A 15,370-nucleotide genomic window follows, 5' to 3' on the forward strand; every position below is an offset into this window, starting at 1 on the left:
ATTAGAGAAATGCGAATCAAAACCATGATGAGATACCATTTTCACACTAGTCAGATTGGCTATTATTAAGAAGTCAAAAAACTACAGATGTTGGTGGAGTTTCAGAGAAAAAGGAATGCTTTCACACTGTTGTTGGGAGTGTAAACTAGTTTAACCATTGTGGAAGAAAGTCTGGCTCTCCCTCAAAGACCTAGAGGCAGAACTACCATTTAACCCAGCAATCCCATTACTGGTTATACACCCGAAGGAATATAAATTATTCTACTATAAAGATACATGCGTGCATATGTTCAGTGCAGCAGTATTCACAATAGCAAAGATATGGAATCAGCCTAAATGCCCATCAATGATAGACTGGATAAATAAAATGTGGTACATATACACCATGGAATACTATGCAGCCATAAAAAGGAATGAGATCATGTCCTTTGCATGGACATGAAAAAGTTGGAAGCCATTATCTTCAGCAAACTAATGCAGGAAAAGACCAAACACCATCGTTCCCACTTATAAGCGGGGGCTGAATGATGTGAACACAAGGACACATGGTGAGTAACAACGCACACCGGGGTCTGTTGGGAGATAGGGAGAGCATCAGGAAGAATAGATAATGGATGTTGAGCTTAATATCTAGGTGATGGGATGATGTGTGTAGCAAACCACTGTGGTACATGTTTACCTATGTAACAAACCTGCATATCCTGCACATGTACTCGTGAATCTAAAATGAAAAAAAGAAAATAGGGCTGGAAATATACCTGAATCATTTTACTGATTATAATTTCAGGGTCTAGCACAGTGCATGCATGCAATAAATCTTCAGTAAATGTTTGGTCAAATATTGATTCCATGGATGTTTTGTGAGACTATGTGACATTACAAAAATGAAAATGACTTTGACTTTTTTGGTCATGTCTGTGACGGAGACAAAGTCATAAAGACGGAAAGCAGAATGGGAGCTGGGAGGAGGGGCAAGTAGGGAGTTATTATTTAATGGGTATAGAGTTTTAGTTTTACAAGATGAAAAGAATTCTGGAGCTACATGGTGGTGATGGTTGCACAGTGTGGATGTATTTAATGATAACTTAAAAAAGGTTAGGATAATAAATTTTTTGTTATATGTATTTTACCATGACAAAAAAGTGGAAAAAAAAAAGACAGAGGTAGATTATTTGTGGCACACATATTTATGGTGTGGGAGTCAGCAAAAGAGCTGGCGAAGTTGAGTAAAAAGGAGAGGATAAGTAGGAAGCCAAGAATGGGGGTGGATTTTAGATGGAAGATTTGGGAAAGTCAACCATATCAAATACTCTAATGTGGATGTGAAGGAGGATGAGGCTAAAGAAGAGGCCACTCTTGAGTGAGCTATGAGGAAATGATTGGTGCTCTTGAAAGACAAGGGACAAGAGATTATTGGTAACTGAAGCCACACACACACACACACACACACACACACACATACACGTGACTGAGAGAATAGAAATTGGGGTTGTGGATGGAAAGGAGCCAAGATTTGGCTTATAAGAATCAACTTCAAATATGCGAAAAGTCATTTCAACCAAGGGTTTCCCCTGTATAGTTCAGAGAATACAGCTTACATTAGTGAACTAAAATTCCAGGACGGCAGCACTTACCTTCATTTGGAAGAAATTTTTTCCCAAATGGAGCTTTGAAAAAAGTGGAGCCAACTGCCTTGGGATGTGGTGAGCTTCCCCTGCCTGTACACATGTGCGGTCTGGATGGCACATAAATAGAGTTGTGTAAAGGTGATTCTTAAGGTGGGTAGGGAGTGGGCTATGACCATCAAGTTTTCTTAGGTTCTTATGAGTACAGGATGATATTACTGCACTTTGGCAATGTTTTTGAGGTTGAAAGATAAAATTTCAGAATAAGAAACTCTCAGTAGATTTCCCTGGGAAGGATAGAAGACACAGGCCACTTGGAACCTGGGAAACCAATAATGAAGAATTTTTAAAAAGACAATTGAGTTTTCCCCCCAAAATTGAATTCAGTAACTGTGTTCTCTTATGGTCCTCATCTTGGAATACAGCACCAATTCTATGCCCCAGGCTTAGTTTTTGCGTTAAAGACATTGCATATTTCAGATCTTACCATCTATTAAAATAAGAATGACAGACCGATAGCTTACTATGAAGGGGAAAAATAAAGCACAACTACAATAGGTAAATGACATTGACAAAAATTTCAAATACTGTTACATCAGGAGATAGTTATCTGTAACACTGCCATCCTGTGATGGAAGACTTCTGTGAGGAAAATCCCTGCTCATTTTTAGGTAAAAGACAATCATCATGTAATGGAGGGTCAGAAGAGTGATTGGAAGTTTGGTTGAGATATGAAATGAGACTACACACAAAATAATAAACTTCACTTCCATTTGCCTTTGCAGAAACATAACAAAGAATACACACGTCACTCTTAGTGATTTCCACACAGCAGTTGTCTTCACTATCAAATACTTAGTGAGTGGTTTTCTATACTAGTCAGATTCTTAATTGGGAATCTGTCTTTCAGGATGTGGTGGGCAGGCCTTGAGAAGCTTCAACTGGCAATATGTGTTGTGACTATTTCTTAATGAGTCTTCTTTTCATAGGCCACGCAACAAAATCAATTGAATTATTTCATAGTCACACCAAACACACCAAGAAGGCCATTGTTTCTTAATACTTTTTTGTATAATTTGTCACTCCAGCTGAACAGCTTTACTCATTGTCTCCCAAAGACACCAAGCTCATTTCAATGTCATTTCCTTTGGTCCTCAGTTTTTAAGTTCTTCTGTGCAACTTTTCTTTCTGATTTCTCCAACTTAACACATTGCCACTTTTTGGAATTCCAATATAATTTATGTTCTAAATACCTGATGCCTAAAATATTCTGCCTAATCTTTGTTTCTTTATATTCCTAGTCTCTGCAAATGGTTTTATTGATAAAGATGATAACAGATTCCATGCTAAGTTGTGTTGGCTTACTTTAACTCATTCAAAGGGTTTAAGTACTGGGGCTTTTTCAGGTTGGGTGAACATCTACTCTGAAATCTTGTGTTCTTTTCTTTACCATTAGTAAAGTTTGATGACTATTTCCTCATGGGTCACAGACCGTGTTATCACTAGATCCAGAAACCAATGCCACAGTTTCACCTCACTTTGCACTTGGATAATCCTCCTTGAAAACAAATTGTCCTTTTTCCTTGGTTCTTTCACCTCCTCTCTTTGAATTACTGTGGAAATTCGGTGAGCCCAAAACGTTTCATTCAAATTGTCACAATGTCTAACTGCCTGGTTTGGCCTTACTATAAAGGAATGGGAATCAAAAAGTCAAATTTTGACAACTGATGATTTCTGAGAAACTAGCTTCAGGTTATTTTGGAGTTCCTATTAAATGGAGTCGTTCAATCAATTTGTCACAAATTTAATAATGGTAATAGTAAAAAAAAGTGGTGATTTACCGGCAAAGGCATTGTCATGTTGACAGTTTTCAGATACCTGAATTAGTTTGTATATGACAGGTTGTTAAATTACTTTCCCTTCTGGGTTGTAAAAATATACGATTGTGAAGTACTTTTATGAGTTAAAAACCATATTATCAATCACTTTTAGCCTTTCCTAAACACCAAGATATTATTTCTACCAATTCAGAATAGAGTTTTACGTTGGAGGAAGAAGGAGTTCATATTTTATTTTTCTGAATTTGAATGCACATACACTATTTGTAAAGACCCTCTTCTTTTTTTTTTTCTTTGCTCCTGTCTCTGCTTCCCATGTTGGCCCTGGAAACCCCGAAGCCTGTCTTTCAGTTTTAGAGAATAGGCAGTTCTCCAGAAGATATGATTTAAGAGAACTTGGAAAATCCCTCTTTGTCCTGGAAAACTGTTTCCCAGGAGATATACTGATACCCAAAATGCTCACTGTGTTGGGACACAAATATTGTGCACTTCCTAAGAGTCTTTCAACCATCTTCATTGCCTCTTTGTCAGCTCCTCCCCATGCTAGGTTGCTCCACTTTGAAACTTGGATAAAACACCATGTCCCGGGGCATGAGTTCTGGCCTCTCAGCCACTAAGGGGTCAGAATTGAGAGAGTTAATACTCAGTGGGGTGTATTTTGTCCAGTAGGAAATTGGTGATGAAAGTGATTGGGTCTGATACATTCTTCCTTCTTTCATTTTTTTTTTCCCAGTGGACTGCTTCAAGGTGTGAGTCTTTTACTTGAACCATTCATGTGACCTACATACTAGTGAACAACGGTTTATAGTTGGGCAAAAGACAAGAAGAAGAAAAAGTAGAAAAGGAGTTAACAAAAAAGGAGAACACTGTCACGTTTCGCCCATTTCACAGTTTTCATCTCAGCTAACCACAAACCCAGTGTTAAACAATATTTTCACTCCCTATTTTTTTTTCAAACTCCACATTAGATAGGGTCTCTTTTTGGACTTGGAAATTACTCCGTGTATAGTATGCTTATTTAAAATTCTGTTTTCTTCCTAACAGTGAAGATGTAATAAGAAAGTTCCACAAATGGCTTATTGCTTTTACTCCTAGTGTTGATTTAAACTTAAAAACTTTATTTTTTACAAATTAGAGATATGATTTATAATTCACTTGATTTTTAATTATTACTCTCTATGATCTGACTTTATCAGCTATATTTGTATTATTGAATCATTTAACCAACCAACTGAATCAGTAATCCCAACTGACATAAATGGTATGCTGAGTCACTGGCCAAACTATTCTGAAAACACAAAGAACTATGCATACAGAAGATGTCATATTTCTATTAATTAGCTGAGGCATATTAACTTCAAATTTTTTTCACAAATTAGAAAGGACATGCAGATAGACCAAGATATAGTTTTGTCTCATTAAGTACATAGGAAAAAGCATACTGTTGAATGTGTGCATATATATGTGTATTCATCTTTCATAGTGTATATCAGAAACATATTTTATACACAGTGAAATCACACTATAAGTGTAGAAATTTGTCAATATCCACTTACGAGGCTGCAAATCTAGTTTCTTACCAGGGTAATTTAAATTTTTGTTCTTTTACTTCTGGTCACTTACAGCTACTATTTTTTGAGCGCTTACCCTGTGCAAGGCATTACCTAGGTTCAAAATTCATAATTTCTACCCTCCACCTTGTTTTAAGCACACAGCTAAATTTTTACCAGGCCATGTAAGTTAGGTATTATGGGCCTCAGTTTACAGAAGAAGACCCTGAAGCTCAGTGGTTGAGAAACTCAATCCTAATTATAAACGTGATGCTTAAAAGGTCCTAGGATTCAAAAACAGCTCCATTGGACCCTAAAGTTGCCTTTTCTCCATTACTCTGCACTGCTTCTCTTTAATATAAATAAAATTATAGTGGCGTGACTATGAAATATTCTTCTAATTTCTGTTTATGTTCATAGGTTGATATATTCTTCTTTGACTTAAAGCTAGATTTTCTAATGAGACATGGAATGTGATTCTAATATTAAATGATACGATATGACAAGGAATCATTGGATTTAGTATACATAAGTAGAAGTTTGGAGTGTATCTAGGAAGATGTCCTAAATCATGAGAATATAAATGAATGGACATTTTGTGATATTATATTTATTTTTAAAATACAAAATGCACTTGGCTCTAAAAATGGAAAATTTGGCTCAGAGATGAGGCAAATACAACATACATGACTGTTTAAGTTGGTCATATATGATCTTTTTAAATAGTTGACCCAGCTGGTGTACTACTTACCTCAGCATTAGCAGTGACTTTGAGACAGCGTGTCATGCTCCTTGTCAGGCTGCCTCTTTTTGAATGCTCGTATTGTTTACGCTGACTTCATTCCTCATGCTGACTGATGGGGATAATACTTTTAATACATTCTGTAATATTTAACTTGAGAATCTCAAAATGCATAAAAGTAAATACAGCCATGATTCACTGAAGTAGAATTGGGATTATTTTCCTTTTGTCTTTAATTTTACGAGTGGAGTTGATGTTTTAAAACTATCCCCAGAAATAGGGACTAATTTCTAGTCACTTAGCAAATGCAGTTAACATTATTTTATTTTGTTTTTATTGCTTTAATGCACTTGAGAAATTCTTCAGGTCATGCAAAGCAGGGAGGTATGGACAATAGGTTGAATGAAAGAATCAGACAACAAAAAGACTGAAATATTTGAATGATAGGTGAAATCCGACCAAAAAAAATTTAAAAGGAAAAAGTGTAAAAACCATTTTCTTAAGGTAAAAAAAAATGCAACAAAACAGAACTACAGCAATGAAAAAAGAAAACCATAAATACATTGCTTTCCAGCATTATAAAAGATAGAGGAGCTTCATTTTATGGTAAGGAGAATAAAACCCCGGTATTAATGTGACAGGCAAAAAGGGCTGCTATGTTATGGGGAGTTCCCAGTGTGGGGTCTGAAAGCCCCCACTTTATTCTATCTTTACCAGACCATGTGGGATGGCACTTTATTTTGACTTTGCATTTAGAACAGGATGATAAGGCTTGTGAGGGGTCTTGATGATACTATAAAATATGATTGAAGGAACCAGGATATTTAGCCTGAAGAAGTGAAATTCTTTCAGGAAGACTTGATAGCTGGCTTCAAGTATATGAGAATCTGTCAAGGAAAAGAAAGCTTAGACTTATTTTAGGTGACTCCAAGGAGCAGAATAAAATAACAGGAAGGCAAAAAAACCAGCTCAATATAAAGAAACATTTAGAGCTTTAGAAGTAGGTGGTTAATTTTTTGGAATGAATGAATGATCATGATTGAAAGAATTGATGAATTGTCTCCTTGAAATGGCATATTTTGGAAGAGATTGTAATTTCTGTGCTGAAATTTTAAATACAGGCTTGATGAACTTTCCCAGAGGATGATTTCTGGGGAGTTGAGAGTTAATTGGTGGGAAATTTTAAACTTTTAGTTTTTACTAATTCTAAATTTTAACATAACCTATGATCTTTTTGAGTGGAAATCTTACTATGTTTTCTACAGCTGAGTATCATATTTTCCTTCATTTTCTTTAAAATACAATTCATACTTTCCCTGATAAAGATGATTATTTTAATAATGTACATTCCTTTAAACGTTCTTATTTCACTGGATTTTCAGAATTCTGCTCTTAATCAGCCTTTTCTTTTCACATTGCCTTTTTTTTTGAGAAGTCTATTCTCATGGAATTAAATTCCAGTTTATTTTCCATGATTCCCTAAAACAGAACCTGTAGCTTGGCTTTGCTCCAAAGTTCTGGATGTACACCTCATCTACTGTCTTCTAGATGAGCCACAGTCATCTCAAAGTCAGTGACCCAAACTGAATTCCTCTCTATACCCAACCTGTTTCCCTTCTGTGTACCTTGTATCTTTGTGATTGGTACCACAATCCAGACAGTTATTCAAGCAGCAGACTCTGGGGTCATCCCAGACTCCTTTTTTCCACTTCCAGTCACCAGGTCTTTCATATTTCATTTATGGCTATCCCCTATAGGCCTTTCTTCTTTTCTGCATACCCGGAGCTACAATCTTGGTTTAGGTGTGTCTGAATCACCCATGCTGATATTAAAGTAGCCTTTTCAAAATGGAAAAAATAAAAAGATGATTCTGTCGCTTCTAACTTAAAACTTTTCAGTGGTCTCAACTTAACTGCATAACAGAATCCCAACTAATCCACATGGCATTTAGGCCTTTTGTTGCCTACTTGCTTGCCAGCCTCCTCTTCTATCACAATCCCTACCCACCCACCAAACAAGCAGGAAAAGTTGTGTTGTTTCATGCCATGTCTTTTAACAAGTTATTCCTTTTGCTTACTACAAGTTCTTCCTCTTTTTTTTTTTTTTAAGAATGCCCTGGTTAACTATGACTTTATTTATCCTTTTCTTAAAAATTAATTATATTTTTAATAAAATGATAAATATACATTTTTTAATTTAAAAAATCAGTACTAAGAGGCTTATAACAATAAATAGCAGATCTTTGCACCATACTTTTCTGCCTCTCTACTAACCACTTTTGACTCTTTTTGATGTTTCTTCTGGTATTCAACTGTTTACTGCAAATCATTTCCTTATAATGCTACTTCTTGACTTGTCAGGTTTAGACTTTATCTGCTGACCTTATCCTCTCTCATAATTCCAGGACCGATACTCAAAACATTCAAGAACTGGCACAGCACACACTGATTAGTCACAACCAGTTATCCCATATGGTATATGTGGGCTAATTACTGGCCCTGAATTTATGAACATATTTTGTTAAATTATCAATATTGACATTATTATAACCACATAAATATTATCCATTGTTGAAACAATTAACATATTATGATTATTATCTTGTTTACACTTTTTTTTTGTTTTTTATAAAAGTTATTAACTGATGCTTTTTTTTTTTTTTTTTTTTTTTTTGAGACGGAGTCTCACGCTGTTGCCCAGGCTGGAGTGCAGTGGCGCGATCTCGGCTCACTGCAAGCTCCGCCTCCCGGGTTCACGCCATTCTCCTGCCTCAGCCTCCTGAGTAGCTGGGACTACAGGCGCCCGCCACCGCGCCCGGCTAATTTTTTGTATTTTTAGTAGAGACGGGGTTTCACTGTGGTCTCGATCTCCTGACCTTGTGATCCGCCCGCCTCGGCCTCCCAAAGTGCTGGGATTACAGGCTTGAGCCACCGCGCCCGGCCAAACTGATGGTTTTAAAAATCATTTATTCCTCATTAAGAACTCATGGCAAATCTCAATTTCTCCATGAAGTCTTTGCCACTAGGCAGAGTTGATTCTCTATCCTATTACTTCTGCATTATCATTGTTGTTGTACATATTATGCTGTACCTTAAAGATTTGTGTGTCAGGCCAGGCTTGGTGGCACGTGCCTGTAATCCTGGCAGTTGGGGAGGCTGAGACGGGTGTATCACTTGAGGTCAGGAGTTCAAGACCACCCTGGTCAACACAGTGAAACCCCATCTCTACTAAAAATGCAAAAATTAGCCAGGCATGGTGGCAGGCACCTATAATCCCAGCTACTCGGGAGGCTGAGGCATGAGAATCGCTTGAACCTGGGGGGTGGAGGCTGCAGTGAGCCTAGATTGCGTCGCTGGCCTCTAGCCTGGGAAATAGAGTGAGGCTCTGTCTCAAAAAAAAAAAAAAAAAAAAAAAAAAAAAAAAAAAAGAAAAGAAAAAAGCAAAAGAAAATAAAAGTGTGTGTCTATCTTCCCAGAATGTGATCTCCTTGAGGTTAATGATAATACCTGTGTCTGTTATCTTAGAGCCTTCAGTGTCTTGAGTCTTGCACCTGTGTCAAATACATAGTCTTAATAAATATTCATTGTATTATGAATGAACAGGAGTGTCCTTTTTCTTTATAGCAGCCTTTATTGTTTAGTAGATAGTTTTGTGAGCATTTATCTGGTTTCTGAGTCTCTTTTTACAGATCACAAACTCAAATACCTGTTAGGGCCTGAGTAGTTAAAATAGATAAGTGCAGGAAGCCTCATGGGTTCTGGGGCACTTAAAGGGGTCACCTGCTTCTTAGTTTCAGCCAGTTGTTGCTAGGAAAGTATTTTAGGTCTGTCTTGCCAGATCTTCTACTCTTTCAATGGAAGAAGAAAATTCAGGTTTAATATGAACTGCCTTGATTCAATTATTAAAAACTGTGAAGGTCAGGCAAATGCTTCTTCAGGCTCGCTTTGGTTCACACCCACCAACCTGTGACCTGTAGGTTGCTGGGGTGGGCAGGAAGAGGAGCAGTGTATGCTCTGCTTGGTTTGGGAGCTGGCTTGGCTGAGGATTCCTCCTCTCCATGCTTTGCCTCCACCTGTGAGGACAGTAACCTCCTTTTGCCAACTGACACCAGCATGTGAAATGAGGCTTAGCAGAAGGAGCCTGGGCTGTAGCCCCCAGCCTATGGGGATGTTTGAAGGCCTCAGCAGGGTTTCAAAGGAATTGGAACTCCCTCTGTGAGTGGAATTGGAGAATAATGGGTTAAATTATAAGTGATAGTGAGAAGGCGTGCAATTGGACTGCACATTGTATAGCATGTGCCAAGTCATGTGCTCTTTTTAAAAATAAACTTAAGTTTTACAATAACCCCGAGAAGGACATACTACCATCCTCAGATTACAGATGCAGAATCTCTATGAGATTTAGAGATTTTTTATTTTTATTTTTATTTTTTTAGTTCCCATCATTAGAAGAGATTAAGGCCTATTACTGCCCATGAAGAAAACCCATGGATAGGGTTTTAGAAATGAATTAAACATATTTTATTATTTTCCACTAGAAATTGCTCCTGGGATTTTTGAATATAAAGAGTTTTTTTCTTGTTCATTTATAGATTGATTCATTCAGTCTTTTAACATTTGTTGAATATTCGTTAAATTCTGTATTAGGCACCAGGATTACAAAGACGAATGATATAAAATTACTGTGCTTCAGAAGCCCTAAATGATTGTTTGTTTCTATTTGTTCCAAGTGTGAAGGAAAGGGCAGGTGCTGGGAGAAAACGTGTAAATAATCTAGAAATTTGGTAGCCAAATTACAATTTACAAAAGAAATACATGAGTCACCTCTTTTTTCTTGTTGCAACAGATAAAATGTGCTTTTAGAAAGCTTCGAAAATACAAATAAGCAAAAATTAAGAAAAGTGTTGCCTTAAAGAAATTGTGAGCAACTCTCTATTTACTCATTCACCTTTTGACTATATGGATAGATTTTTACATATGTTTGAATATCATCTTTTAATGGCTGGATAGTATTTTGTTGCATGAAGATAGTTCAATATACTTAATTAATCTATTGTCAGTTATTTAGGTAATCTATATATATATTTTTAAGCTCATCCCATTTTGTAGCTAAATGTCTTTATTTAACGTGAATTATTTCCTTAAGAAAAACCATTAGCAATGTAATTACTGAATTTAAGACTTATACATTGTGTTTTCATTTGCTTTTGTGTTTTGTGTAGTGCTAAATTGTCCTCAAGGAAAGCAATACTAATTTACCCATCACCAATGGATTTGAGTTTCCATTTCTCTTTACTGTTACCCATGCTAGGTACAATTTCTTTCTTTAAAAAAATGTTCCAATTAGATAGGTAAAAAAGAGTCTCTCTTTTAAAAGACCCTTTTGAAAACTCTTGACCTTTGAATTTGCTAGCCACTGTTGCTTTCTGGTACAGTAGTAACACTTTCTGTTATGGTTAATTGGCTCCACAGCTTGGGGGCAACTTGAGGATTTTGCGATCTAGCACATCCTATTCACCTGTGTGTTCCTGTATGTCCATGAATGTTTGTTGAATGAAATTGAATTGGAAAACATCCATATGTTTAGAAATCATTAGACGTATAAATTTCAATACAACTGGTGGACAGGCTATTTTATTCTTGTCAGTTGCATCATAATAAGTAATTTTTATTGCACATTGCTTACATACCAGCACCATGTTAAGTGCTTTTCATAGTTATCTGGCCAAAACAGCTCTTAAACTCAAGACCAGCTAATTTCTAAGCCATCTTTCTCTTTCTTGACTTTCCTCCCTCCTCTCTTCTTTCTTTTTCTATTCTTTCCTCCTATTATTATGGACATGTTTAAACATATACGAACTAGAGAGGACAACATAATGAACCTTGATATACCCACCATCAGCTTCAGCAATTATCAATATGTAGCCAACCTTACTTCATCCATGCCTTTTCATCACTTCTTTGTATCCTCCTTCTCATGTTGGATTATTTCAAAGCAAACATCAGATACATCAATTTTATCCATAATTACACACACACACACACACGATATAGACCCTGTTTTTTAACCTAAACCACAATATCATTATCATACTTTAAAATATCTATAACATTTTTAAATATTATCTAGTGTGCAGTCAGTGTCAAATTTCCCTGATTATCTCATAAGTGACCTTTTCTGCTTGGTTTGTTTGAATCAGTATCTACACAAGTACTGCACATTGTATTCTGAACCATTCTAACCACAGCATGGCATTCTTCTCTACCTTGTAAAACATGTGGCCTGTCCTTCTCAGAAACAGAGATTCTTAGCTGAAGGGATCTAAAATTTTTAAAGAATTCCCATGGATCAAATATCTCCCCAGAAAGAAGCGCACTCAGTTGTTAACACCTGAGAAACGCTGGGTCTGTGTGGAATGGAGAAGGCACTTTGCTTGCCATGGAGGTTCACCATCCACTTTCCCTGGAAATTCATCAGTATATCCACTCAGGGACTGGGAATTCAGCTGCTCTTACTTCTGCTTTTGTTATAAGGCTCTTTCACAAGCTATGGCCAAGTTTCCTCCTTAAGATCCATAGTTAGATGTAAGTGATGGTGACTTGAAAATTCATTCTTTAGCAATGAGCTGAAAATGTGCAGCATGTTGGCCTCTGTATCCCTTCTGGGAGTGAATGACTTGGAAATGGAAACCGTAGGTTGTTATTTTCATAAATGGGTGAAATGGGTGATGACTTTGATAGACTGTTTCACAATAAGCAAATTTTCATGTCTGGTTTTGGTTGTGTTTTGAACTTGAAGGTCTAGTGATCCTCCACTGTGTGGTGGCAGATGGGAATTCCACCAGAAGTCCTGAAACTAATGGCCTTCTCTGTGGAGACCCTGATGAAAACTGTGCAGGTAATGTTTCACAAACTTTATATTCAAATCTGAGTTTTAGTTTTCTGATAATAATAGTACTCATAATACTAGGTAATTGAGTACATATTGAAGTACCAGCCACTGTGCTAAAGTGCTTTATATACAGTAATTCATCACTACTCACAAGAGCCCTCTGAGCTAGATAATATTTTTTATTTTATTTCAAGGAAAAACCTACAAAGATTAAGTAACTTGCCAAAGGTCATACAGCTGGAAAATAGCAAATCTGGAATTCAAACGCGGGTCTTTCTGATTCTAGTGCCTCTAGTCAGCCACTGTATTTTGGGTCACAGATGCATGTTCCAGACTCTAGCGTGTGATATCTTAGTCTGGATTCATGAAAAGCTGACATATTCTACTCAAAGTTAAATTCCTTTTTTCTTTTCTATTTCTTAGTTAAAAGAAGGGAAGAAGGCAAGGATTTTACATATTTTACCTTGGAGATGCTTGAATTAGTGTTCTGAAACTTATCAGTCTAAGGCAGGAGTTGGCCTTAGTAAAGGGTTAGGTAATAAGAGTTTTAGGCTTTGTGGGTCGTGATGTCTTTGTCACAACTACTCAACACTGCCATTGTACTGTGAAAGCAGTCATAGACACTATGCAAATGAATAGGTTGGGCTCTGTTCCAATAAAACTTTAGTTAGAGAAATAGGCTGTGGGCCAGATCTGATGCTTGGACTACACTTTGCTGACCCCTGTTCTAAGGTTACGTTTGTTCTGTATAGATTGTATGGTCTGGTCTTCTACAGGGGTTATTTCTGACTTAAAAAAACTTCTATGAACTGGGAATATGGTGACTTGATGTAAACTTCTCCTTTCCTAGCACTCTTGGGAAGTTGTAACAGAGCCAGGAACACACTGAGCAAGTCTTCCTGATGTGAGTCATCAGTTCCAGCCCAATTTTCCCCTTTCATCCCTCACAGTAGTGGGTGGTCAGAGGGTGCTCATCGGCTGTAGAATCTAATGGTGTCTTAGGTCATGTTTGGGTCTTGTCATCCTTGTAGGCAGAAGAACAAGGCCAACTTTATGTGTTCATGTGTTTTTCTTCAGTCTGGTTTCAAATGTCTTCAATGATGGCATTTTTTCACATTTCCCTTGGGAAATCATTCCATAATTTGATGACAGACAATGTTCCAAAATCTTCCTCATCATCATCCTAAATGTGTTTTCTAATTTTATTTTTATTGTAGTAAGAACATTTAACATGAAACCTACCCTTTTAACAAACTTAAAGTGGGCAATACAATATTGTTAACTACAGATTAGCAGATCTCTTCAAATTTATTAATTTTGCACTAACTGAAACTTTGTACCCATTGAATAGCAACTCCCCAAGCCTCCAGCAACCACCATACTACTATCTGCTTCCATAAATTTGGCTATTTTAGATGCCTCATATAAGTAGAGGCATTCATATTATATTTGTCTTTCTGTGACTGTCTTACGTCACTTAGCAAAATTTCTTTCAGGTTCATCCATGTTGTCACGATGGCACTATTTTTCTCTTTTGTAAGGCTGAATAATATTCTATGTATGTACTGTACTTTCTTTATCCATTAATCTATCAGTAGACTCTTAGGTTGCTTCCACCTTTTGACTTTTATGAAATAATGCCACAATAAACATGGGAATACAAGTATCTCATTGAGATCCTGATTTTTATTAGGTTATTTGTTTTCTTGTTATTGAGTTGTAAGAATTCTTTATGTATTTTGGATATGTGTAATCAATATGTTTTGCATAGTGCTAAATTTTCCTCAAGAAAAACAGTACTAATTTACCCATCACAATGGATTTGAGTTCCCATTTCTCTTAACTGTTATAACTTCTAACCCTGTCTCTGCACAGCCCAAACTCTGTTGTTTCTTTTTCTGTGAAGAAGCTTTTTCATTTGACATAGTCCCACTTGTTTATTTCACTTTTGTCACCTGTGCTTTTGGTGTCACATCTAAGAAATCATTGCCAAGACCAATGTCAAGAAGTGTTATCGTATGTTTCCTTGAAGGAATTGTACTGTTTCAGGTCTTAATATAAGTCTTCAGTCCATTCTGAGTTGATTTTTGTGTAATGTAACAAGCGAGTCCAATTTCATTCTTTTGCATGTGTATATCTAGTTTTCAAACATCATTTATTTAAGAGACCACCCTTTCCTCTTTGTGTATTCTTAGTACCCTTTCTGAAGATCAGTTGTTCATATATTCATGGGTTTATTGTTTGGCTGTCTACTCTGTTCTATTGGTCTTTATGTATGTCTTTATACCAGTACCATGCTGTTTTAATTATTGTAGCTTTGTAATATGCTTTAAAACCAGGAAGAATGATACCTCCAACTTTGTTCTTGCTCAAGATTGTTTTGGCTATCCAGGGTCCTCTGCAGTTTCCTTTGAAATTTAAATTTGATTTTCCATTTCTGTAAAAAAAAAAAGTCATTGGTATTTTGATAGTCAATCTATAGATCACTTTGGGTAGTATGGACATTTTAACAATATTAAATCTTTTAGGCCACAAAAACAGGATGTCTTTTTATATACTTTTGTCTTTCTAAAATTCTTTAATTAATATTTTATAGTTTTCAGTGTACAAGTCTTTCATTTATTTAGTTAAGTTTATTCCTAGGTGTTTTATTCTTTTAGATGCTATCATAAGTTAGTTTATTTTTTACTTTGCTTTTTGAACAGTTTGTGATTAGTGTATACA

General features: G+C 36.3%; 1 protein-coding gene across 2 annotated transcripts in view; it reads left to right on the plus strand.

The window, feature by feature from the left end:
- BTC (betacellulin) overlaps positions 1-15,370 on the plus strand; it is a 50,555-nt gene that overhangs the window by 11,747 nt on the left and 23,438 nt on the right. The window contains exon 2 of one of the 2 annotated variants that reach the window (XM_005555059.5): positions 12,554-12,652. The exons of the other annotated variant lie outside the window; for it this stretch is intronic. Within the exon in view, the coding sequence (XP_005555116.3) occupies positions 12,554-12,652 (99 nt within the window). The remainder of the gene's footprint in view (positions 1-12,553; positions 12,653-15,370) is intronic. 2 annotated transcript variants of the gene reach the window in all.

This window comes from Macaca fascicularis, chromosome 5, assembly GCF_037993035.2.
Source record: "Macaca fascicularis isolate 582-1 chromosome 5, T2T-MFA8v1.1".
Lineage (NCBI taxonomy): Eukaryota > Metazoa > Chordata > Mammalia > Primates > Cercopithecidae > Macaca > Macaca fascicularis.